The sequence below is a fragment of the Carcharhinus amblyrhynchos genome, chromosome 8, assembly GCF_965287045.1.
Source record: "Carcharhinus amblyrhynchos chromosome 8, sCarAmb.v2.hapA, whole genome shotgun sequence".
NCBI lineage: Eukaryota > Metazoa > Chordata > Chondrichthyes > Carcharhiniformes > Carcharhinidae > Carcharhinus > Carcharhinus amblyrhynchos.
This window is the reverse complement of record NC_137331.1, coordinates 59,005,461-59,030,565: the sequence shown is the minus strand read 5'-3', so window position 1 is coordinate 59,030,565 and position 25,105 is coordinate 59,005,461. Positions and strand designations below refer to the sequence as shown.

The following is a 25,105-nucleotide window of genomic DNA, read 5'->3' as shown; positions in this document are numbered from 1 at the left end:
TCCTATAACTACCACCCCTTAATTTAAAGCCATGCCCCCTCGTGCTAGATTTCTCCATCAGAGGAAAAAGGCTATTACTATCCACCCTATCTAAACCTCTAATCATCTTATATGTTTCAATAAGATCCCCTCTTAGCTGCCTTCTTTCCAGCGAAAACAACCCCAAATCCCTCAGCCTCTCCTCATAGGACCTCCCCTCCATACCAGGCAACATCCTGGTAAACCTCCTCTGCACCCTCTCCAAAGCCTCCACATCCTTCCTGTAATGTGGGGACCAGAACTGCACACAGTACTCCAAGTGCGGCCGCACCAGAGTTGTGTACAGTTGCAACATGACGCTGCGACTCCTAAATTCAATCCCCCTACCAATAAAATTAGTTTCAGTTCAACAGTTGTTAGTGACAAACACATTTGATAGTCATCATTTCAAAAGGATAACTTGTGGTAAGAAATTTTGGAGCTCATCCAATGTGAAATTCATTCTAAGAGATTGAAGTGTTGGTGATTGATGAATCAGTGGACACTTTGGATCTACTTCATTAAAATAAAGTGCATATACAGTTTAAATAAAACTGGAATAACCCCTGCTGTTTTTTTAACTGGGATTTTCAAAATGAATCTCCCACACTCTGAGCACAGCAGAGTGCCGAAATTCACGCTGAAATTCAGTGGATGGGGCCTGGCAACATAGCGCTGTGCGGGCCACTGCGCATGCGCCAATTTGTCAGAGCGGAGATTGGCGCATGCGCAGTAGCCCCGCACTGCTGCCCTCACAATTGCTGGCCTGTGACTGAACTCACCTGCGCTGCAACCCTGCAATGCTGTCCCTCCAAGCCTCCTACATCCTGATTGCTGGCCTTCCAGACCTATCCCAGGGCAGCCTTGGCACCCCTGACTCCCTGCTGGTCCTCATCTCCCAACCACCACCCCATCCTCACTGGCAGCCCCTTCTCCACAGTGCGAAACATTCCTCCCCGCCGACTACCCGCAATCCTGACCTGCCTGACTCCCCCAGTGGGCTGACATGCCATCATCCCCCCTCCCGATAGCCAGCCTTATTCGCTGAGCTCCCTCCCTCTGCTACTGATCTCAAGTGCAGAGTGCAGCTGGACCACCCCCCAATCCTTCACCAATCTCACCCCCACAGGCCTCACCCCAAATAGGCCCCTTCCCTATGGTCCCACTTCCAGCCCTGTCTAATGCCAGTGGGCAGTGCCAAGGTGCCCCTTGTGCAGTGGCAGGGAGCCAGGCTAGCACTGCTAGGATGGCAATGCCCAAAGGGCATCTCCCTTATCCCTGACCTCCTGGGGGGAGCCCCCCATGGTCTCTGTTTCCTCCAGCAGGATTGGGCCGCCAGCTCCCCGTTAGTGGGGAGCTGCTGTCAACCCTGACTTCAGTCCTGGGCCTGCTAATGAAACGTAAATACAAATTTGAGTATTTAAAGCAGCTTCATGCTGATTTCCAATGCAGAGCTGATGCTGCCGAAAATTCTGGGCCTGGAGACATGCAGAGGCCATGGTGCCCAGCGGGGAGCCTGCTAAACAGCCTCTGCTTATTTCTCCCAGCCTGCCCAGTGAGCTGGGAGAATCCCCAATTCCCCCCCATGATGACTGGAGGCATGCAGTCTCATAATATTTAAATAGCCAGTCCACTTTCCACAAATGGATTGGTCCATCACCCTCATCCCACTTCTGTTAAAACTAGGAGTGAATATGTTCAAGCTGGGTTGAGTTCCTATTTCAGATTCTAAATATTTTGAATTTTAACCCCTGAGCGAACATGAATCCATCTGTTTCTGAGAGGTAAATTACAGCCCATTGTTTCAGCACATTTTCTGCATTATAATAAAGGATGAACCACTGTTGTGTTTATGTTGCAGTAGCACTATAGAAAACACTGTCCATTTCATAAGACCATAAGACATAGGAGCAAAATTAGGCCTTCAGTTCCTTCTTCCAAATCGTTAATGTACATTGTGAAAAGTTGTGGTCCCCTGAGGCACATCACTAATCACCAGCCGCCATCCCGAAAAATACTCCTTTATCCCCTCTCTCTGCCTTCTGCCAGTCAGCTAATCCTCTATCCAAGACAGGATCTTACCTTTAACACCATGGGCTCTTAACTTATTTAACAGTCTCCTATGCAGCACCTTGTCAAAGGTCTTTTTGAAATCTAAATAAATCACGTCCACTGGTTCTCCTTTATCTAACTTCCTTGTTATCTCCTCAAAGAACTCTAACAGATTTGTCAGACATGACCTGCCTTTGACAAAGCCGTGCTGACTCAATCTTATTTTATTATGCAGTTCCAAGTATTCCGTGATCTCATGTCTAATTATGGGCTCTAAATTCTTGTCAATGACTGAAGTCAGGCTAACCAGCCTATAATTTCCCATCTGCTGCCTCCCTCCTTTCTTAAACAGCGTGTTACATTAGCTACTTTCCAGACCTCTGGAACCCTCCCTGCCTCCAGTGATTCCTGAAAGATCACAACCAATGCTTCCATAGTTTCCTCAGCTATCTCTTTTAGAACCCTAAAGTTTGGTCAATCCAGTCCAGGTGATTTATCCACCTTCAGACCTTTCAGTTTCCCCAGAACCTTCTCCTTACTGATGGCCACAACACTCACCAGTGCCCTCTGATTCTCTTGGAGCTCTGGCATTCCATTGGTGTCTTCCACTGTGAAGGCTGATGCAAAGTAATTATTCAGTTCCTCTGCCATTTCTTTGTTTCCTATTATTACTTCTCCAGCCTCATTTTTCAATGGTCCAATGTCTATTTTTGCCTCTCTTTTGTCTTTTACATATTGTAAAAACTCTCCCTATCTTCTTTTATATTACTAGCTATCTTATACTTATATTTCATCTTTTCCCCCTTTATTGTTTTTTCAGTTGTTCTCTGCTCGCTTTCAAAGGCTTCCCAATCCTCTGAGTTCCCACTTTGTATGCTTTTTCTTTTGCTTTTATGCTGTCCTTGACTTCCCTCATCAGCCATAGATGCCTCGTCCTCCCCTTAGCAGGTTTCCTCCTCCTTGGGATGAATTTCTGTTGTGCTTCCTGAATAAGCCCAAGAACTTCTGCCAATGTTATTCCACTTTCTTCCCTGCTAGGCTCCCTTTCCAATCAACTCTGCCCAGCTCCTCCCTCATGTTTTTGTAGTTACCTTTATTTAATTGTAATGCAGTTACATCTGATTCTATCCTCTCTCTCTCAAACTGCAGGGTAAATTCTATCATATTGTGGTCACTGCTCCCTAAGGGTTCCTTCTCCTTAAGCTCCCCTTCACCTTCAGGCTGGCAATTAATGGATCAGTAAATGAATTAAGAACTGATGGTGGTGCTCTCAAACATAAATTGTGGTAAAATACTTTTGTATCGTATTTTTCAATGCAGCTTGCTGAGTGCATTTGATGCCTTTGAGTATATTTGATAGCTCCAAGTCCACTCAATGCCTATGAGTCTACTCAATGCCTTTAGTTGTATTTGATGTCAATTACAGTAAAATGCTGCCGACTGCATGAAAAACTCATTCCAAATTAGGACAATTGATGTCAAATGATTGCTGATTGGTATTGCACAAATCTGAATGCTGAAATAGTCAAAATGTTGTGGGAAAGTAGCTCTTTCACTAAGCTTTGGTCACCAGTCACAAGGTTATGTGCATAGATGCAACATTTTGTTTGATAACGCTCCTGACATCTTACTGTGAAACAACTATCCATGATAACACTACAGGAGATTGACTGGGACTTTATGAATTTTTAGTTTAGCTTACAAGTCACATTTCAAAATGTGATTTTCTGATATCCTTTTGTGTAAAATCTTCATCAACATTTTACCAGATGAAACCTGATGACATATACAGTTTCCTTTCAAAGGAAATATTTGCTAAAGAGATCCAATATGCATATAATCAGGAAAGTCAGAAAAATAAGATGAATTTTCCAATGACTGAGACCACCTAGTGCTGATATTTAAATAGCTAACATGTCTTAGTTGCAGGGCAACAAGGACAATGTTAGATTTTTTTCAATAGCATGCAAGGAAAGTTTATAACAAAACAGAATGGAAAAATTGGAATGTTTTTGTTCCTTAAACCAAACACAATATTTGTCCCCTTTTATAAAAAGAGCTGGAAAAAAAAAGCCTATTCACTGTTCTGTTCCAGACATGGCATTTTTTTACTAGACACATAGCCAGGCTACTTATCGCACTTTGCTCAGAAGCATTAGTTATGGATCAAATGCAGCAAATGACTATTGTCAAACAGCTCATCAACTCTAATGTGGTCTTGCTCATTTGGCTTCTGGCAGGGTGGATATGCCAGAGAGCAAATACAACGGTTCAGTGGAATTACTCAATTAAAGCTAATTGGTTCTTCCAAACTATATTTCATTGATTAATTCCTGTTTCACTTGATTTGTTGTTGAGAGTAATTCTGTACAAATATTTGATATAACTGGGCATTTCAATGAACTTAAATACTTGAATAAAGAAATGTCATAACATTATCACAGTTATGTAAATTATTTTAGGACAATATTACTAATAGAGAGACTTGAAGGGCTGCTTTTCTCCCCTCTCTGTAAAATGGTATTAACAAGTTGGCAAACAGTTGTTGTGGCCAAATCATAATTCATCCCTCAATTTTCCAGCAGCTGCAAGAAAATATAAACTTAGGCTAGTGAGAGGGCACAGCTAAACTGCAATAGGGGTTCCATATCCTGTTGGTCTAGCTTCTGCGTGACTGCAACTGAAACATGAGGAGAGATGTTTACTTAGAGAAGACCTACTTAAGAGTACATTTTATTTGTGTTTAATGGCGCATTTAATATTTTCAAAATCATTGTAAATCAACATTTGTAAAATTGACTTTATCTGTTAAAACACCAAACACTTTGCCTAAAGAGATGGTTTAATAGACCAGGAGGATAGTTTAAATACATGCATAAAAATAAGAGAGCATTGGAACACTAATGTACTGAGGCAGGCAGTAATGGTCCCTTAAAGTATGCTTCTGATTATTCATATACCAGTCTAGATTATCTGATTCTGACTCAGGTGGAAGTGGGCTGGCTGTGTGTACTTAATTTTCTAGACCAGTTCTTTGTCTTAATTTCAAATATGGTTTTGAATTAGCCTAAAAGAACATTTTAATGATGAGAAATGAAAATTGGCCCAAAAATAACAAAGCTGTCTGGCAGACTTGAACCTCGGTGGAATAATGGCAAACTCACATTTTATTTGTCCAAAGGCAATCTCTATACTTTGTGAATTTAGACCGCAAATGAACTTGTAGAGTGAACTGAGGCATGCCAGCTGTCTGAAAGATGATGTGAGCCCCAGCTAGAAATAATCACCTGCATTTATATAGCACCTTTCATGATCTCAGGTCAACCCAAATGCTTAAAGTAAATAATACTTTTGAAGCATGTCACTGTTTATGTCGGCAAGATGTATTTGGAACAGAGAAGAAGCACTCAAGTCGATTCAGGCTTAAATAAATAAAAGCAAATTACTGTGGATGCTGGCATCTGAAACCAGAAGAGAAAATGCTGGAAAACCCAAGCAGGTCTGGCAGCATCTATAAGAAGAGAAAAGAGTTTCAAGTCCAGATAATCCTTTATCAAAGCTAGCCCAGATGATTGAGCACCGGGCTCGCTAAAGACATTAAAATGAACATTTTAATAAATTTAAATAAATTAACCAACCTCTCATCCATTCCCTGTGAGAGGCTGACCGCACCAGTAATCTGGGTGTTGTAAAAATTGCACTAGTTGTGAAAACCAGTGCCATTTGCACTAGCTGCTTTAAGCCCAATTTTACAGCATTTTCCCTCTGCAAAACGGGGGGAAAGCAGCAGTAAAATTCTGCCCATTCCTTCTTCCATCAGGAAAAAGATACAGACATGTATCAACCGACTCAAGAACAGTTTCTTCCCTGCTGCTGACAGACCTACCATAAATAAATTAAGCTGATCTTTCTCTAGAACCCATCTGTGACTGCAACACTATATTCTGCACCTTCTTCTTCCTTCTCCCCTATATACTCTATGAAAAGTATGTTTTGCCGGAAAGCATGCAAGAAACAATGGGGGCGATTCTCTCAGCTCACTGCGCTGCTTTTGTAGTGCAGCGGGCCAGGAGACTCAAGCAGAGTCTGGGTGCCTTGGCCTCTGTGAGTCTCTGGCAGTCGGATTTCCAGCACCATCAGCTCCACGCCAAAACTCGGAGTGAAGCTGCATAATGTACAGTAATGTTTATTTGAATCTACCTTAAATATACTTAACGTGCCCAGGACTGAAATCTCCAGGCTTGCTGGTGTCTTACCCCAACCAGGAGTGGTTCACTCCAGGAGGGTTTACTGTAGCACCCCACTTGCAGGGAGCTGGAAGCATGACACTACTGGAATGAAGAGGGGCAATCGAGGTCCCCCAGAGAGTCAGGTGCATTAGGGGTTGTCCTAGGCAGATGCCACCTTGGCTGGAGACAGCTGGAGGGACTGTCAAGGCTGGCCCAGATATGCTCGAGGGGCCAACGATCAGGCTGTGGCAGGGTCACAGGGTCAGTGATGCGGGGGTTGCAGGGCTGGCCTGCAATCAGGAGGCCAGCAGTGCGGGGCCACTGCGCATGTGTCGATCTTAGCACTGACAGATCGGTGCATGTGTATTGGCCTCCTCAGGGCTATGCTATCGCCCTGAGCCTGCTACGGCCTGATTGTTGGCCCCCTGAACGTATCCTAGCCTGCCTTGATACCTCCTCCAGCTCTCCCCAGCCACGATGGCAATGCCCAGGACCATCCCCATTGCACCCGACCCTCTGGGAGGCCTCTCCAACGGGAATAGGCCCATCCACTGATTTTTAGCATGATTCACACCAGTGCACACAGTAGTCCAACAGAGTGTGGGAGATACATTTTGAACTCCTTATTCCAGTTAGAATTTTTTGGGGAGAATCGCCTCTAATATTTTTCACTATATCCCAATATATCTGACAATAATAAATCAAATAAAGTAATCAAATCAAAATATTAAATAAAAAAGAACCAAAACTAAAAGCACGAGCTTCTAAAACACCCCAGTGTTATCACCATCAAATCTTGTGACCTGCTCTTAAAGCAATCATGCAACTACTTAAATATATAACACTTCTCAAACAGAAGTCACTCACTCATTTTTTCTCACAGTCACTCACTCACTCTGTCTCTCAGAGTTACCCAATCATTCTCCCTCAGTCACTCACTCTCACCTACATACACACACACACATTCACTCATTCTCACACATGCACACGGTCACTTACCTTCCCCCCTCTCTCTCACACACACACATCTTCACTCACTCTCTGTCTCACAGTGATTTACAAAAGAACACACAACACAAGAATTAGAAGCAGGCTAGGCCACCAGGTCCTTCAAACCTGCCCTGCCATTCAATACAATCATTGCTGATCTATGCTGGCCTTAACACTATTTCCCTGTTACCCTCTATTACTTAATCTATTAAATGTTTATCCACCTCCACTTTAAATACTTTGAATGATCCAGCCTCCACTTACCTCCGGGGCAGAGAATTCCAGAGCCTTACCACCCTCTGCGAGAAGAAATATCTATGCACCTCAATTTTAAATGACTGGCCTTTTATCTTGTAGCTATGCTCCTTGTTTGAGACTTTCCCACCAATAGAAACATCTCACCGTCTACCCCAGTAAGCCCCCTCAGGATCTTATATGTTTGAATAAGGTCACACCTCACTTCTCTAAACACCAAGGAATTTACTCTCTCAAACACACAGTCACTCATTCTTTCTCACATGCAATCACTCATTCCCTCTCACACACACAATCACTCACTCTCTCTCAGCCATTCTGTCTCTCACAGTCACTCATTTTCTCTCACACATGCTCGCTCACTCTCTTTCACACATACACTGCCACTTACTTTCCCTCTCACTCTCTTTCAAACATAGTCACTCTCTTTCATAGCCACTCATTTTCTCTCACATACACTCACTCAATCAGTCTCACACATAAGCCAGAATTTTACCACCCTGCCTGCCACAGAAATTGGAGTGGATGAGAAGTGAACAATGGGAAGGCCCACTGATCTTGGGCAAGATTTTACAGTTTCCCAATGAGCTAAGTTGTAAAATCCTGTCTTAGTTCCTCACTGTCCGACATGCACACTCTTTGTCTCTCTCTCCCACACACACACAGTCACTCAGTTTCTCTCTCTTAGACACATGCATCATCCACTCTCTTTCACACACTCACTCAATATTTCTCTCTCACGTCACTCAACTGTCTCTCAATTGTCAAGAACCTGACTCTAGATGCAGCAAAGGATTTGACTAATCAGCTCTTCTATTTCCTTACACAAACAACAGGAATAGCAACTGAGCCACATGAATTCAGAACTGGCTTGGCCATAGAAGAAGCAGTGGAAGGGTATTTTTCTGAATGGAGGTCTGTAACTAGTGGTGTTTTGCAGGGATCAGTACTGGGACCTCTGCTTTTTGTAATACATATAAATGACTTGGAAGAAAATGTAGCTGGTCTCATTAGCAAGATTACGGATGATACTAGGATTGGCGGAGTTGCAGATAGTGATGAAGATTATCAGAGAATACAGTAGGATATAGATAGGCCGGAAAATTGGGAGAAGAAATGGCAGATGGAATTTAAGAACATAAGAACATAAGAAATAGGAGCAGGAGTCGGCCATCTAGCCCTTCGAGCCTGCCCCGCCATTCAATAAGATCATGGCTGATCTGTCGTGGCTCAGTTCCACATTCCCGCCCTCTCCCCATAACCCTTAATCCCCTCTCTTATCAAAAACCCATCAACCTGCGTCTTAAAAATATTTAGTGAGGTAGCCTCCACCACTTCAACAGGCAGAGAATTCCAGAGATTCACCACCCTTTGAGTGAAGAAGTTCCTCCTCAACTCCGTTCTAAACCACCCCCCCTTTATCTTGAGGCTGTGCCCTCTAGTCCTATTATCCTTTCTGAGCGGGAAGAGTCTCTCCACCTCTATCCTATCCATCCCATTCATCATCTTATACGTCTCAATGAGATCTCCCCTCATTCTTCTAAACTCTAACGAGTACAAGCCTAGTTTATTCAGCCTCTCCTCATAGCTCAACCCCCTCAACTCCGGTATCAGCCTAGTAAACCTCCTCTGCACTCCCTCCAAGGCCAAAACATCCTTGCGTAAGTACGGCGCCCAAAACTGCACACAGTACTCCAGCTGCGGCCTCACCAATGCCCTATACAGCCGCAGCAAGACCTCCCTACTTTTATATTCAATCCCCCTTGCTATGAAGGCCAGCATCACATTCGCCTTCCTGATCACCTGCTGCACCTGCAAACTGGGTTTTTGCGACTCATGCACAAGGACCCCAAGGTCCCTCTGCACCGTCGCCTGCTGCAGTTTTTCGCCACGTAAGTGATAATCCTTCCTACCATTATTCCGACCAAAATGGACCACCTCGCACTTGCCAACATTAAATTCCATTTGCCATTTCCTGGCCCATTCGCCCAGCCTATCTAGATCCTTCTGTAGACTCTCCACACCCTCCGCACAATTTGCCTTTCCTCCAATCTAATCTGGACAAATGCGAGATGATGCATTTTGGTAGATCCAAATCAAATGGGAGCTGTAAAATAAATGGCAGAACAATCAGGAACATAAATGCAGACAGAGATCTGGGAGTACAGGTCCACAGATACTTAAAAGTGGCAGCATAGGTGGAAAAGATGGTGAAGAAAGAATATGTCATGCTTGCCTTCGTCAGATGGGGCATTAAGTATATATCCTTGTTCTTTGTTCCACGTGACAACCCACAGGTATAGGTAGATGATATAACAGCCACAACTTTAAATCTTTGTGCCAAGACATCATAAACATTGATTTTGTTTGATTGGATTTATTATTGTCACATATTTGGGATACAGTGAAAAGTATTGTTTCTTGTGCGCTATACAGACAAAATATACCATTCATAGAATACATAGGGGAAAAGGAAAAGAGACGGTGCAGAATATTGTATCTTAGTCATAGCTAGGGTGTGGATAAAGATTAGTTTAATATATGGTACGTCCTTTTAAAAGTTGGCAAATTATATTACAGTTGTAAAAACATTGGTTAGGCCACATTTGGAATACCGTATCCAGTTCTGGTCACCACACTATCAGAAGGACATGAAGGCTTTGGGGAGAACGAAGAAAAGAATGTTAGCTGGTATGGACCATTAGCTATGAGGAGATATTGAATAAACTGGCATTGTTCTTCCTGGAAAGATGGAGGCTGAGGGATGACTTGATAGAAGTGTATAAAATTATGAGTGGTATAGATAGGGTGAACCGTTGAAAGCTTTCTCCAGGGCAGAAATCACAATTACAAGGGGGTACAAGTTCAAAATAAGGAGGGGAAGGTTCAGTGGAGATGTGCAGAGGAAGTTTTTTTACACAGAGGATGGTGGGAGCCATTGCCAAATGAGGTGGTTGAGGCAGTTATGTTAGCCTCATTTAAGACTTACCTTGAAAGGCATATGGACAAATGGGGAATAGAAGGATATAAGTGTTGGTTTAGATAGGTAAATGTGATCGGCGCAGTTTGGAGGGCAAGAAGGTGTGTCCTGTGTTGTATTGTTCTTTATCCTTGTTCTTTATTCCACATGACAACACAGTAAGAAGTCTGATAACACCAGGTTTAAGTCCAACCAACTTACTTGATAGTAAACTCACAAGCTTTCGAGGTTTCCCTCTTCGTGACGAATACCTGGTGTTGTCAGACTTCTTACTGTGTTTACCCCAGTCCAACGCCAGCATCTCCACCACATGACAACCCACAGGTATAGATACATGACATAATCAGCCACAACTTTAAATCTTTGCGCCAAGACATCATAAGCATTGATTTCCTCTGATTTGATTTATTATTGTCACATGTTTGGGATACAGTGAAAAGTATTGTTTCTTGTGTGCTATACAGATAAAATATACCATCATAGAATACATAGGGGAAAAGGAAAAGAGAGGGTGCAGAATATTGTATTACAATCATAGCTAGGGTGTGGATAAAGATTAGTTTAATATATGGTACGTCCATTTAAAAGTCTGATGGCAGCAGGGAAGAAACTGTTCTTGAGCTGGTTGGTATGTGATCTCAGACTTATGAATATTTTTCCCAATGGAAGAAGTTGAAAGAGGCTATGACCAGGTGTGTGGGGTCCTTGATTATGCTGGCTGCTTTTCCAAAGCAGTGGGAAGTGTAGATGGAATCAATGAATAGGAGGCTGGTTTGCATTATGGACTGGGCTACATTCACAACCCTTTGTAGTTTCTTGCTGTCTTGGTCAGAACAGGAGCCATACCAAGCTGTGATACAACTTGAAAAGATACTTTCTATGGTACATCTGTAAAATTTGGTGAGAGTCGATACTGGACAGGCTGAATTTCCTTAGCCTCCTTAGAAAGTAGAGGTGTCGGTGGTCTTTCTTAACTATAGCTTCAGCGAGGAGAAACCAGGACAGATAGTGATCTGGGCAGTCAGAAACTTGAAGCTCTTGACCATTTCCACTCATTATTATTGATGTAGACAGGGGCATGTTCTCCACTACACTTCCTGAAGTCCATGACTGGCTCCTTTATTTTACTGACATTGAGGGATTCTCTATCTCTTTCCTGTACTCTGTCTCATCATTGTTTGAGATCCGATCAACTATGGTTGTGTCACCAGCAAACTTGAAAATGGAGTTGGAGCAGAATTTGGCCACACAGTCATAAGTGTATAAGCAGTACGGTCAGCGGCTGAGGACACAGTTTTACAGGGTGTCGGTGTTGTAGATAATCTTGGAGGAGATGTCGTTGCCTATCATTACTTATTGCAGTCTGTGGATTAGGAAGTCTAGGATTCAGTTGCAGAAGGAGGAGCCAATCCATTGGCCAAGGTATTTGGAAATGAGTTTTGCTGGGACAATGGTGTTGAAGGCTGAGCTGTTGCCAATAAATAGGAGTCTGACATAAGTGTCCTTGTTATCCAGATGTCTCAGGGTTGAGCGTAGGGCCAGGGAGCTGGTGTCTGCTTTGGATCTGTTGTGGCGATAGGCAAACTGTAGTGGATCCAGGCAATCTGGGAGACTGGAGTTCATGTGTGCCGTGAATAACCTGACTCGCAAAAGAGGAGACTCATGCCAAAACATCTGACTCTGGCAATGTTTGTCAGGCACGTAACCAGTTCAGCACAGTTAATTGGATTTAAAATGGTTTAGTGCACTGCTGTTCAAACTCTCAGCTGTTAAAGCACAACACAACACTGACTGAACTTCAGATTTGACAAGGTGTGCAGTCCATCCCACCCAATACCAAGCCCAATGTACATTCACACACTGGTTTGGGAGAACAACTCACAATGCAAATAGCATAATTCAAAGGTATAAGGCACCTAATTAGTGGGACAGACACCAACCCCATGGGTTTCCTCCATGTACTACATTTTCCTTCCAGAGTCCAAAGATGTGCTAGTTTTATATTTGTTCATGGGATATGGGGGTCGCTGGCTAGGTTATCATTTGCTGCCCATCCCTGAGGGCATTTAGGAGTTCACCACATTGCTGTGGGTTTGGAGTCACATTTATTTACAGATTTTGTTTCATTGAATTCAAATGTCACCATCTGCCATGGTGGGATTTGAACCTGGGTTTTCCAGGGCATTTCCCTGGGTCTCTGGATTACAAGTTCAGTGATAGCATCACTATGCCACTGCCTCCCCATAAGGGATTAGGTAGATTAACCATGCTAAATTGTCCCTGAGTGCCCAAAGATGTGTAGGTTAAGTGGATTTGCCATGGTAAATGCATGGGGTTACTGAAATGAGGGTTGGGCCTGGATAAGATGCTCTTCAGAGAGTCAGTGCAGACTTGGTTGGCCGAATGGTCTCCTACTATACAGCAGAGATTCTATGTTTCTATGGATGAGTCGGCCAGAACAAAGCAAACAGAAGCAGTTAAGTATGGTATCAAAAGATTGCAATGCAGGCAAGGTCAACTGCCTCTGAAACTACTAATTTCAGAAGTAATCTGGTTAGCATAAACCTTTTACCGTGGTTAACCACAATCATGGCAACTTTAGACTTCAGTCTTCCTAATTCGTCAATTTCATTAAACAATCACTCCTAGCTTTAGCTCTGGCAAGAAACTGAGAGATTGTGGACATAAGAACATAAGAAATAGGAGCAGGAGTAGGCCATCTAGCCCCTTGAGCCTGCCCCGCCATTCAATAAGATCATGGCTGATCTGAAGTGGCTCAGTTCCACTTTCCCGCTTTCTCCCCATAACCCTTAATTCCCTTGCCTACCAAAAACCCATTTGCCTTCCTGACCACCTGCTGCACCTGTAGGCTGGGTTTTTGCGACTCATGCACAAGGACCCCCAGGTCCCTCTGCACCGTAGCATGATGCAGCTTTTCACCCTTTAAGTAGTAGTCCTTCCTACTATTATTCCTGCCAAAGTGGATAACCTCCCACTTGCCAACATTGTATTCCATCTGCCAGGTCCTTGCCCACTCGCTCAGCCTATCTAGATCCCTCTGCAGACTTTCTACATCCTCCGCACAATTTGCTTTTCCACTTATCTTTGTCAGCAAATTTCGACACCTTACACTCAGCTTCCTCCTCCAGATCATCTATATAAATGGTAAATAGCTGAGGCCCCAGCACCGATCCCTGGGGCACTCCACTAGTCACCAACCTCCAATCCGAATAGCACCCATTGACATCTGCTGTCTGCCTTCTATTTGACAGCCAATCCTCTATCCACGCTAACACCTTACCCCCAACTCCATGCCCCCTAACCTTCTGTAACAACCTTTTGTGGAACACATGCTGGCTGTCAAAGGCAGACTGAAAGACAGCCTCAGTTGGGTGTTTGAATATTTCAGTTTCTTGACAGTTAGGAGACTTCCACTGCTTCACTGGGAGCATGCATTGTTACCTTTGTGGTGCTGTGTGGTGCAAAGATCTCAGTGGAGCTGACTAGTCTTTTTGCCAAGATGGCACCAAAACAAGGCGACTTCTTGCAAGCTATAGCAGCATACCCTCCAATTCTACCTTTTACTCTTATTCTATGCTTATACAACTTTCTTTGTTCATACCCTAGCTATGAATGTGCACTACGTGCTGCACTCTCTCCTTCTCTACGTACAACATGCTTTGTCTGTATAGCACACAAGAAACAATACTTTTTACAGTATGATAGTATATGTGACAATAATAAATCAAATCAAATCGAATCAAATCAAATCAAAAATGGAGAGTTCCATGTTAGTTCCCACATCAGAATGGACACTCTGCCAAATTCTGGTAAGAATCTACCTGTTAACTTTCTTTTTCTTTCCAGATGCTGCCTGATTTTATGCAGTGAAGATGCTGGCATTGGATTGGAGTGGGCACAGTAAGAAGTCTCAAAACACCAGGTTAAAGTCCAACGGGTTTATTTGGAATCAGGAGCTTTCACAGCACTGCTCCTCACTTGATGACAAACGTCTGGTCATCTGCTCAACCAGTTTTGTTGTACAGTTTCCAGATTTCTTCATTATGAATGCTTGGCTAAACTCCAAAAATGGCTAATGGGCTCAGCCTAGCAGGAGTGTTTACACAGCTTGAAGGGGAGTGCCACCTTCAATTGATTAACAGATTTATGAAGTTGCAACATGTTTTATTTCTTTGATGTGGTTATTCAACATTTGTTTATTCATTTGGGCAAGATTAAGAGATGTTAAGGTGTTAAGAGGATTAAAGCTGTTCTGTCACTGATATAATCAATGGTTGTTTGCTCTTGACACTTTTATGAGGTTGAAGATAAACAGTTTTTAAAAAGAGATTTTCAAAGCCTGATTGTTTAATATATCAGTATCTGAAGCATTTCAGACTTACTAATGGCTCACTGGTTCTGCATATACTGGACATAGAAGAGTGAGTATAGAGAATGGATGGAAGAACATGGAAAGGGAATTGAAAGGGCAATGGGGGATGGATATAGCATGGGGAGGGAGCATGAAGAGATATTATGGAGCCATGAGGGGCTGAGATGTGAGGGTTAGAGGGCTCAAAAGCCATAGGGGTGATTCTCCCAGCCCACTGCATTGTTCTAATAGCACAGTGGCCGAGAGACATCAGTGTGGGCCATTCATGGGTTTCCCACAGGGCATCATAACCTCCGAGAGTCTCTGCGACCAAGAATTTCAACATAATCAGCTCCACACAGGAACTGATTTCAATATTGAAATTCACATTTATATCTTATTAGTGGACTGAATTCTGCGGGCCTGCTAGTGTCTCCCCCCACTCCTTGCTGGGAGTGGTTCACTCCAGCATGATTTACTCCTGCTCCTCAATAATGGGAAACATGTGACCCAACTCTGCTGGAGGGAAGAGAGGCCATTGTGGGAAGACTGTCAACAGGGAAATCGGGACTGTCAGGGGACAGCAGGAGTCAGGGGATCAGGGCTGGTTGGTGTTGGGGAGGTGGTAGTGGGGGGACATAGGGAATGGCCTGGGAGGTCCAGGAGTCCAGCTGTTGGGGTGTGCAGGATTGGCCAGCAATCGGAAGGCTGGCAATCAGGGGATCACTGCTTATGTGCCAACCTCCTCTCTGACAGGTAGGTAGTGGCCTGTTCAGCTTTATACTGCCAGCCTCTTGGGCAGGAATAGGCTCTGCCCCAATTTCCAGTATGAATCATGCTTGGGTACACTGTGATATACAGAGTGTCAGAAATTCATTCTGGAAATCATGCTAAAATAACTTGCGGTATTTTCCCACACATTGGGGACAGAATTTTTTTAGGAGGACCCCAGCCCATGAATATAACTGGACTGATGTTCCACTAAACAATGGTGGACTTTCTAGACTTACAGCCTTTCCATCTGCCCAACTCTGTTCCTTCCTTGGGCTTGCCTTTGACCAAGCTGAGAGACTTTGCTGTTGCACCTCTCTCACGCTCCTCAATCACCTCATTGTTCTACAGCAAGTGCCACATCCTGGAAACCAAGACAGAGTCCATATTCTCAACTTGTGCTCAGGACGCAGACCAGCTGCAAAACTCTGCCAAGCAGCCGAGACAAAGGAACTACACCATCTACATGCACACCAAGAACAGAAAGCTTGAAAAACTCAGCATAACCATCAGCAGCAACCAAGCCTCCCCTGGCACCACAGTAGAAAACAGTACCACTGCAGGGAAGTCCATTGTCAGCTTGTCGGACTACACACTTCAACCTGTTGAAATTAAAGTTCTCAGCCAAGGGCTCAATTTCTGTCCCACCAACAAAATAGACCCTGTCAGTCTCGCAGTGGACACAGGAATTCATCAGGCGAATGAGGCTGCTGGAGTTCTTCCACAAACCCCAAGAGGCCAACAGCAAACACAATGAAACAGCCAATGAACCGGAACAGCCGACAGAGAGATCCGCGGTGCAGCAACTGAAGAGGAAAGAATCAAATTGGACTCCTCTGGCAGGCCGCTGACATGTATGCCCAAGCCATCAGGAGATGCGTCAATGCCAGATTCATCAGCCGCACTCACAAGACAGCTCTGAACATCACCCGAGCACAATGCAGCGCCATCTGTGCTCTCAAGACCAACTGCAACATTGTCAGCAAACCAGCAGACAAAGGAGGGGCCACTGTCAAACTGAACAGAACAGATTACTGCAAAGATGTGTACCGGCAACTGAACAATGAGGAACACTACAGACAGATCCGACCAAAGAATACACCCATCAACTCAACATACCGATCAAGACCTTTGATTCAGACCTTCAGAGCACCCTCCGTGCTCTCATCCTACGTACTCCCTGCATTGGTAATCTCTACTGCCTCCTGAAGATGCACAAGGCCAATACACCCAACCGTCCCATCGTACTGAGCAATGGGACCCTGTGCAAGAACCTCTCTGGCTATGTCGAGGGCATCCTGAAACCTATTGTACAAAGAACCCCCAGCTTTTGTCGCGACACTACAAACTTCCTACAGAAACTCAGTACACATGGAGCAGTTGAACCAGGAGAACTCCTCATCACAATGGATGTCTCGGCACTCTACACCAGCATTCCCCACGATGATGGCATTGCTGCAACTGCCTCAGTACTCAACGTTGACTACTGCCAATATCCAGATGCAATTTTACAACTCGTCCGCTTCATCTGGACCACAATGTCTTCACCTTCAACAACCAGTTCTTCATCCAAACACACGAAGCAGCCATGGGGACCAAATTCACACCTCAATATGCCAATATCTTCATGCACAGGTTTGAACAAGACCTCTTCACCGCACAGGGCCTTCAACCGATGCTATAACTAGATATATCAATGATGTTTTCTTCCTTTGGACTCAAGGTGAACAATCACTGAAACAACTATATGATGACATCAACAAGTTCCATCCCACCATCAGACTCACCATGGACTAGTCTCCGGAATTGGTTGCATTCTTGGACGCACATCTCCATCAAGTACGGTCACCTCAGCACTTCACCATACTGCATCACTATGCTCCAGTTCTCCAGCTTCCACCCTAAACACATTAAAGAAGCCATCCCCTATGGACAAGTCCTCCGAATACACAGGACCTGCTCAGATGAGGAGGATCACAACAGACACCTCCAGATGCTGAAAGATGCTGTTATAAGAACAGGATATGGTGCTCGACTCATTGATCGACAGTTCTGATGCGCTACAGCGAAAAACCGCACCAGCCTCCTCAGAAGACAAATATGGGACAATGCCGGACAGAGCACCCTTCGTTGTTCAATACTTCCCTGGAGCGGAGAAGCTACAACATCTTCTCCAGAACCTTCAACATGTCATCAATGAAGACGAATGTCTTGCCAAGGTCATCCCCACACCCCCACTTCTTGCCTTCAAACAACCTCACAACCTCAAACGGACCACTGTCCGCAGCAAACTATCCAGCCTTCAGGAGAACAGTGACCACGACAGCACACAACCCTGCCACAGCAACCTCTTCAAGAGGTGCTGGATCATCGACACAGATGCCATCATCTCACATGAGAACACCATCCACCATACACGGTACATACTCTTGCAACTTGTCCAACGTTGTCTACCTGACACGCTGCAGGAAAGGATGTCCCGAGGCATGGTACATTGGGGAGACCGTGCAGATGCTATGACAATGGATGAATGAACACTGCTCGACAATCACCAGGCAGGAGTGTTCTCTTCCTTTTGGGGAACACTACAGCAGTCACAAGCATTCAGCCTCTGACCTTCGGGTAAGTATTCTCCAAGGCGGCCTTCACAACACACAACAACGCAGAATCACTAAGCAGGAAATGATTGCCAAGTTCTGTACACATGAGGATGGCCTCAACTGGGGTCTTGGGTTCATTTCACACTATCTTTAACACCCACAACTTGCCTGCGCTTGCAAAATCTCACTAACTGTCCTGGCTGGAGACAATACACATCTCTTTAACCTGTGCTTAACCCTCTCTACACTCACACTGTCTGTACATTTAAGACTTGATTACCTGTGAAGACTCGCATTTCAACCATTATTTTGTAAATTGAGTTTGTGTCTTTATATGTCCTGTTTGTGAACAGACCTCCCACTCACCTGATGAAGGAGCAGCACTCTGAAAGCTTGTGGCTTGTGCTACCAAATAAACCTGTTGGACTTTAACCTGGTGTTGTGAGACTTCTTACTGTGCTTGCCTTTGGAGGCAAAGGGACAGCTCCAATCCTTGCATGCTTTCATGTCACCAAAATAGGGCAGGTAGGGTCCTCCAGGATGGAGATGGGATTGCAGAATCAAGACAATTCCCAACTTTCCTTGACAAAATCTAGCCCTTAAAAATCTGGAGAGATTTAGGGGATATTCAAAGCTTAGGACCGTAGGCAATTGAAAGAATGGCTGCCAATGGTAGAGGAATGAAAATCAGATCTGTACCAGAAGTCAGATCTAAACCCAACTGTCATAGTTCACAATCAACTCTTTTTTTCTTTCTGAAATGCTTTAGAACATTTTGTAAGTTAAAGATGTTATACAAATGTAAATTGCTTTTGTTGACAGTGTTGGAACATAGGAGTATAAGGGGATGTGACTGTCCACAATTTGACATCACTGGAGAAAATAAATGAACTATATTAATCACTGAGGTTTATTGGACAGGGAGAGCTGGTTCACTGGAATGAGGAGCTTTGTGATATGAAAACTAATATCCTGATTAAAGTTAAAACAAAGGATTTATACTACAGATAAGAAACGATATGTGAACATTTCTGTTAAATTAATCTAAATTCAAATTTTAACCATTTCTGTCTACAACCATTTCAATTCAGATCACACATTTACCATGCTTTCAGGCCAAATTACACAATCATCTTCTATGGGAAATATTTGATAACTTTCATAAGCATAATGACCTTTCACCTAATACAATATTTGAAAACGGCAGAATGAAACAAATGAAACATCAGATTTCAGTTATTTTTCAAATGCTTTTAAATTATTTCAGGATATTGTATAATTTATTTTAGCTTTATTCTAGAGCTGACTATGTTGAGCTATGTGTTTTCCCTACTATCCAAATTGATTTCCAGAAATGTACAGTCAACCGTCATAGATATATATATATATGTGCACATCCTGTATAAATATGCATTACACTTTCTTGACAGTAAAACTGGGGCTAGAAGATCAATATGTATTTATCTGTGATTGACTAATAATACTTAACAAATTGAAATCAACCTTAATGGAATGTATGCATTGACTAAAGCAAAGTAAGTCTAAAATATGTATTTATTTGAGTTCCTAATGTAGTGAATTAAATATTGGATATAGAAATTGTTATTCTTTTGTATGAACAACAATCGTTTGAAAAAAATCTGTGATCTTAACAACCAGAAGGAGAATTCATTTCATTATTTCTCTCAGCAGGCATGGCCAGAATTAATCAAGCAAAGCAGACCCCTTAAGAAATGTCAGCGAACAAAACTTAAAAAAAAAATTTGGTCCGAGACTGAAAGTCTACTTTTCTCCTTTAATGATACAACCTTTGGGTCATTAACAGAGAAGAAAATGTTGTTTATTTGCTGGGAAAAAAACTTTGAGACTGCATTGGAAGGTACAAACAGTAGGCTATTCATCAATCTTATTGATGGGGGGGTGGGGGCTAAAAGGAAGGAAGTAAGTATTTAAGTAAAACCCGTTTTCAACTACTATTATTCATACAATTATTTAATTGTACTCTCAATTTTCCAAACTTCATTAAGTATATATTAATCTTTTCCATTTCACCTTCACCCAACCAAACATTCTTGATGTAAGGAACAAACTAATGTTTACATTTTCTTACTGAACCATCTAAAGTGACTAGCTGTCAAAAGGTCAAAGACATACATCAATGCAAAGTTGATTAAAACAGGACTAAACTGGGCATACTGCATTCCATACTGAATATGTAATCTAGACAGTTAACTATTCAAAAATGAGATTCTGAAAATGTGTAACCAATGTACTAAGAATCCTGTTTCATAATATAACATTAATATCTCCATAAATATGAATTTCAGTTTTCTTTTAACACAAAGCACATACAATTTGGAGATATTTTTAAAGTTAGGTAGCAACTGCTTTCTTTATCTTACAAATTAATACAGATTATCAGTCTGACCTATGCATCAGCAAAGGATTTTCTAACAGAAAAACTATAGGTTCTTTTTACAGAATCTGTCATTTTCATTGATTATTTTTAACTTATAGGTAGTTTGCAGACAGTACAGTAAAAAGAGCAGGTACACCACAAATCAACATGATACTGGTTTTAGCATTCATTTCTCATTATTTTGTGAAATCTGGAAGCTTTTCTTTAACATGTGTCGGTATTAACTAGACTGACAAGCAGAAAACAGTGTGATAATGTTTCAGTTCAAAAAATAAAGTCATCTTATTTTCTTTTCACTTCAGGAATAACACAAATTGTCACAAATTTTATTTGTGGCTTGATGTGCATTAAGTGCATTAACTGCTGTTAGTAACTATCATTTTCTAAATGAACAAAAGATAAAATCCAAAGTGCACCTGTACATCCACTCTTACACTGTACATTGTTTTGATCAGAAAAATATCAAAAAGATATTCTAATGCAAAATCGAATTACTTCATGTAATGTGGACCCATGACTGTTCATTCTAAATAAATTAGACAGAGTTAGATTTTTAAGTCCACTAGGCCAGGTTCAGATGCAGACCCAAAAATAAAAATAGCCTTGCTGGCAGCATTCCAGTTTTCCAATTCCATTTTCACTTTGGGATCTTCCTGTGGAGATGGGATAAGTGGAAATGAGTAGCAGATCTAATCTCACATTCTCACAATGGTGGATAACCAATACAAATTGTTGAGGACCATTTAATTAAAGGAGGATGACTGAGAATTTTCAGTCAGCCTCTACATTCCCTCAGGCAGCAGGGACTAGTTTGGTGCCTGGATGCAGCCTCCCGGCAGCAAATCAGGTGACCAATGCTGCAGATAGGCATTGAGATCCGCCCTCCTGTCCGCCTTGCTACTGCAGCAGCTATAGGATAATGTGTAGAGGATTTTCTCCTATCCTCCACCCAATAGTGGTGGCCCAGCTGCTAAACCCATTTTTTAATTTAAATTTTAAATTACATTTTGAAGCACCCGCTCTTTTCCTTATCTCCCTTTGCAGCCTGCTGTTACTATTTTCAAGCTAGAAAGCCTCCATTATGCACCCCATCAGGTTCAAGGGCCCATCCACTGTCCTTATTGGGATGACGTGCCTGTCCTTTGGCCAATAATTGGCCTCCTGGGGACAATCACAATGAGTGAGTTTCCCACACAGTATGGGCTTCTGGCCCAGATTTCAGATGCAGCAGGGTTAAGAAACCTGCAGGGAAAATTCTCCTCTGAAAATTGGGGCTGTTCTATTAACTTGCCATAACTCCTTGAAGCCCCAAATGGAATTACAATGAAAACTTGAAGAACTCCTGTGGAATTCAGAGCCATTATATTCCGTTATTGAAATCTAAACCTGAATCTGTGGTCCTAGAAGTAGGCCCTCAGTTGACTGAAAATTAAAATGAAACCAACAACAAGAATTTCTTTAGCTTAGTAATTAAAAGGATTTGAATTTCTTTTTTTAGACTTAGAAGCTTAAATTTAGGAACTCCACATTAAAATTAAAGAACATTGGAATGGAATAATACAGTTTTAGTTCTATCGTACTTCAACCTATCCAGTAGGAAACATTATCCTGTGTAATTCTAGTGCAATAGAGGTGCTAGTTTGTGTTTTGTCAAATTAATTGTCATAATTTATGCATTTTGGAAAATGTATGGACCTTACCCGAATCTTGCCGTACCATCACCCATACCCTTGGATACGAGTGGTTGTGGTAAAACACCTTTCTCATCATCCCCAGAGAATACAAAGTTGGGAATCTTTGTAAGGAGATCAGCGGGTTTCCTAAATCTACGAATACCAGGAGAAGTATAGGTTCTATGTGCATGATACTGAATTGCTTGTGGAGTGTCTTTTGGAAAAAGAGAAATGGATTAGCTTATTTTTGATCAACAGAAGAAAACAAAAATTAAGATGGAAAGCTCATTTTTACAACATATTCTTTCTAATGCAACCTATATGAATGTGTCAGTACACAGAAATGCTGGCCAGTCTATGTCAATTCAATGAATGCATAGTACACTCAACTTAATCCATTCCTTATTTTTTTCCCATATATGTACGACACTTCAAGACACTAAGCTTCTATGCATTAATAAAAGGCAATTCAGCTTATAAAGCACATCACTCAATTATCTGTACCCGTAAATATTCTTATAATTCTCAATTCTTGTTCTAAATGTGTCCCTTTTTTTTAAATGTTGTCAATTAATGCTGTCAAGTAAATGCTGGCTCGAAGGGCTAGATGGCCTACTCCTGCTCCTATTTCTTATGTTCTTATGTTCTTAATTAATTTGCTGTTTGCAAATCTGTGAAGCAGGAGGATAAAAACCTGTCACAATCTCAAATCCTGCTTGAGGCTTGATAATTTTACCCTTAATTCCTCCATTCTGAACTCCGCGTAAGTTAAATGATTTTTTTGCATATACACAGGCATTCATTCCACCATTTAAAATACTTGAGTAATGTCTTCTCAGTCATTTCCTTCCCAATGAAAATAAGTGTAGATCTTCTGAGTCCTTTCATGACGTAAGAGCTCCTAGTGTGAGAAGTATCCTTGTTGCTCCTCTCTGAAGATAACATACTCAAAACTGCCCACAGTGGGTGGTAATTGGAGCAATGGAGATCTCATCTGGCAGCTGGAAAGCGAGCAAGGGCCCCTTCTAGCTGCCTTTTGTGAAGGCCTGCTAAATTATGTGTGAATCAGGGACTTAAACTGGGTACAAAGATCAAAGAACAGTACAACACAGGAATAGGCTCTTCAGTTCAACCAGCGAAAAGCCTAATATCATTGAGGGATCCAGGTCATGTTGAGTGATGGTGGCGTGGGAGTTGCGGGTAGGGATCAGGGAGAAGGGGAGGAAGTTTCCAACAACTAGGGAAAGGGGTGGCTCTTAGTGGATACTCCTCCCCTGCCACCACCCTACCGCACCCCCCCCTCCCCCCGGCTTCCCAATACTGAGTCCCTTGATCAGTTATTGAATGTCTTTAAATGAAGGATGCCCCGGGAGCCCCAAATAACCTCAACAAGGTTTGCATTCCAGGCTTCCTGGTGGTGTTTTCATCATGCAATTGGACGAATACCAGCGATGGTAGCATGAGGCTCTTAACTGGCAATAATTGCCAACTAAAGGGCCTTAATTAGTGACAGGAAAGGAAGACCATTCATGGGTCTTACTGTTACAGACTTAATTGGAGTAGAAGACGGTGGGCCCCCATCACCAAACTCATCAATGCTTCTCAAATGTTATAATCCTACAAACTGCACTACCAGCCACAGAAACTGCACAATTTGCCACATCCCCATGACTCACCTACAATCCCTATTAATCATAGTAAGAAGTATCACAATACCAGGTTAAAGCCCAACAAGTTTATTTGGTATCATGAGTTTTTGGAGCGCTGCTCCTTCCTCAGGTGAGTGGAGAGTTGGGTTCTCAAGCAGGATATATACAGACACAGACTCATTTGCAAGATAATAATTGGAATGTGAGTCTTTACAAGTAATCAAGACTTTACAGGTACAGACAATGCGAGTGGAGAGAGAGATAATGACAGGTTAAAGAGGTGGGAATTGTCTCAAGCCAGGATAATTAGTAGGATTTTGCAAGCCCAGACCAAATTCACATCTCTTAAACCTGAACTTCCAGACTCTACAGACCAATGTATTTTCATGCTGCCAGAGGGTAAAATGTTATTGGCCAAGGTAAATGATTCATACTAAAATTATTGGCTCATCTGGTTATGGCGAACAGAGTAGGCAGACAGGTGATTTCTGAAAAATGTAAATTGTAATGCAGTATAATGTAATTTAGGATGATTTGGCTGCCCCAAGTCGTTCTTTCACATGTGTGGATCAGGCCTGGGCGACAATAAAGTACGTTTTCAATCAGAATTACTATCTTTGTGAGTTTTTTGTATTTGCTGACCTGCAATTAATAAAAATAAATCTCTCACATTAAAGCCAGCATAATACATAGGTTTCTGAAAAACTTCTACACCCTGGCTCTATCTGAAATGGTTCAGAATCTTGGAGAACTTATCTCTGTTGATGATGTGCAGTGACTGGCAGGTATACATGCCTCTTTCAGACCTGCTCATCCCTGTTCTGCACCATATACAATAATAAGTGGACCACCACTGTTGCTGGGACCCATTTTTCTCCAGACGCGAGAAAAGTATGTGCCCGGCTAGCTCAGTTGGTACAGCATGAGATTCTTAATCTCAGGGTCATGGGTTTGAGCCCCACGTTGGGCATCATCGTTGGGGTGGCATGGTAGCATAGTGTTAGCTCTGTTGCTTCACAGCTCCAGGGTCCTGGGTTCGATTCTTGGCTCGGGTCACTGTCTGTGCGGAGTTTGCACATTCTCCCCATGTCTACGTG

General features: G+C 42.6%; 1 protein-coding gene and 1 non-coding gene across 2 annotated transcripts in view; one reads left to right on the top strand and one right to left on the bottom strand.

Annotated features, from left to right (window-relative positions):
* ppp1r42 (protein phosphatase 1, regulatory subunit 42) overlaps positions 1-25,105 on the bottom strand; it is a 104,991-nt gene that overhangs the window by 25,179 nt on the left and 54,707 nt on the right. The window contains exon 8 of the mRNA XM_080194889.1: positions 22,387-22,573. Coding sequence (XP_080051015.1) covers positions 22,387-22,573 — 187 coding nt within the window. The remainder of the gene's footprint in view (positions 1-22,386; positions 22,574-25,105) is intronic.
* Positions 24,906-24,978, top strand: trnak-cuu (transfer RNA lysine (anticodon CUU)). Its single transcript has one exon. It is a non-coding gene; the product is annotated as a tRNA-Lys (tRNA).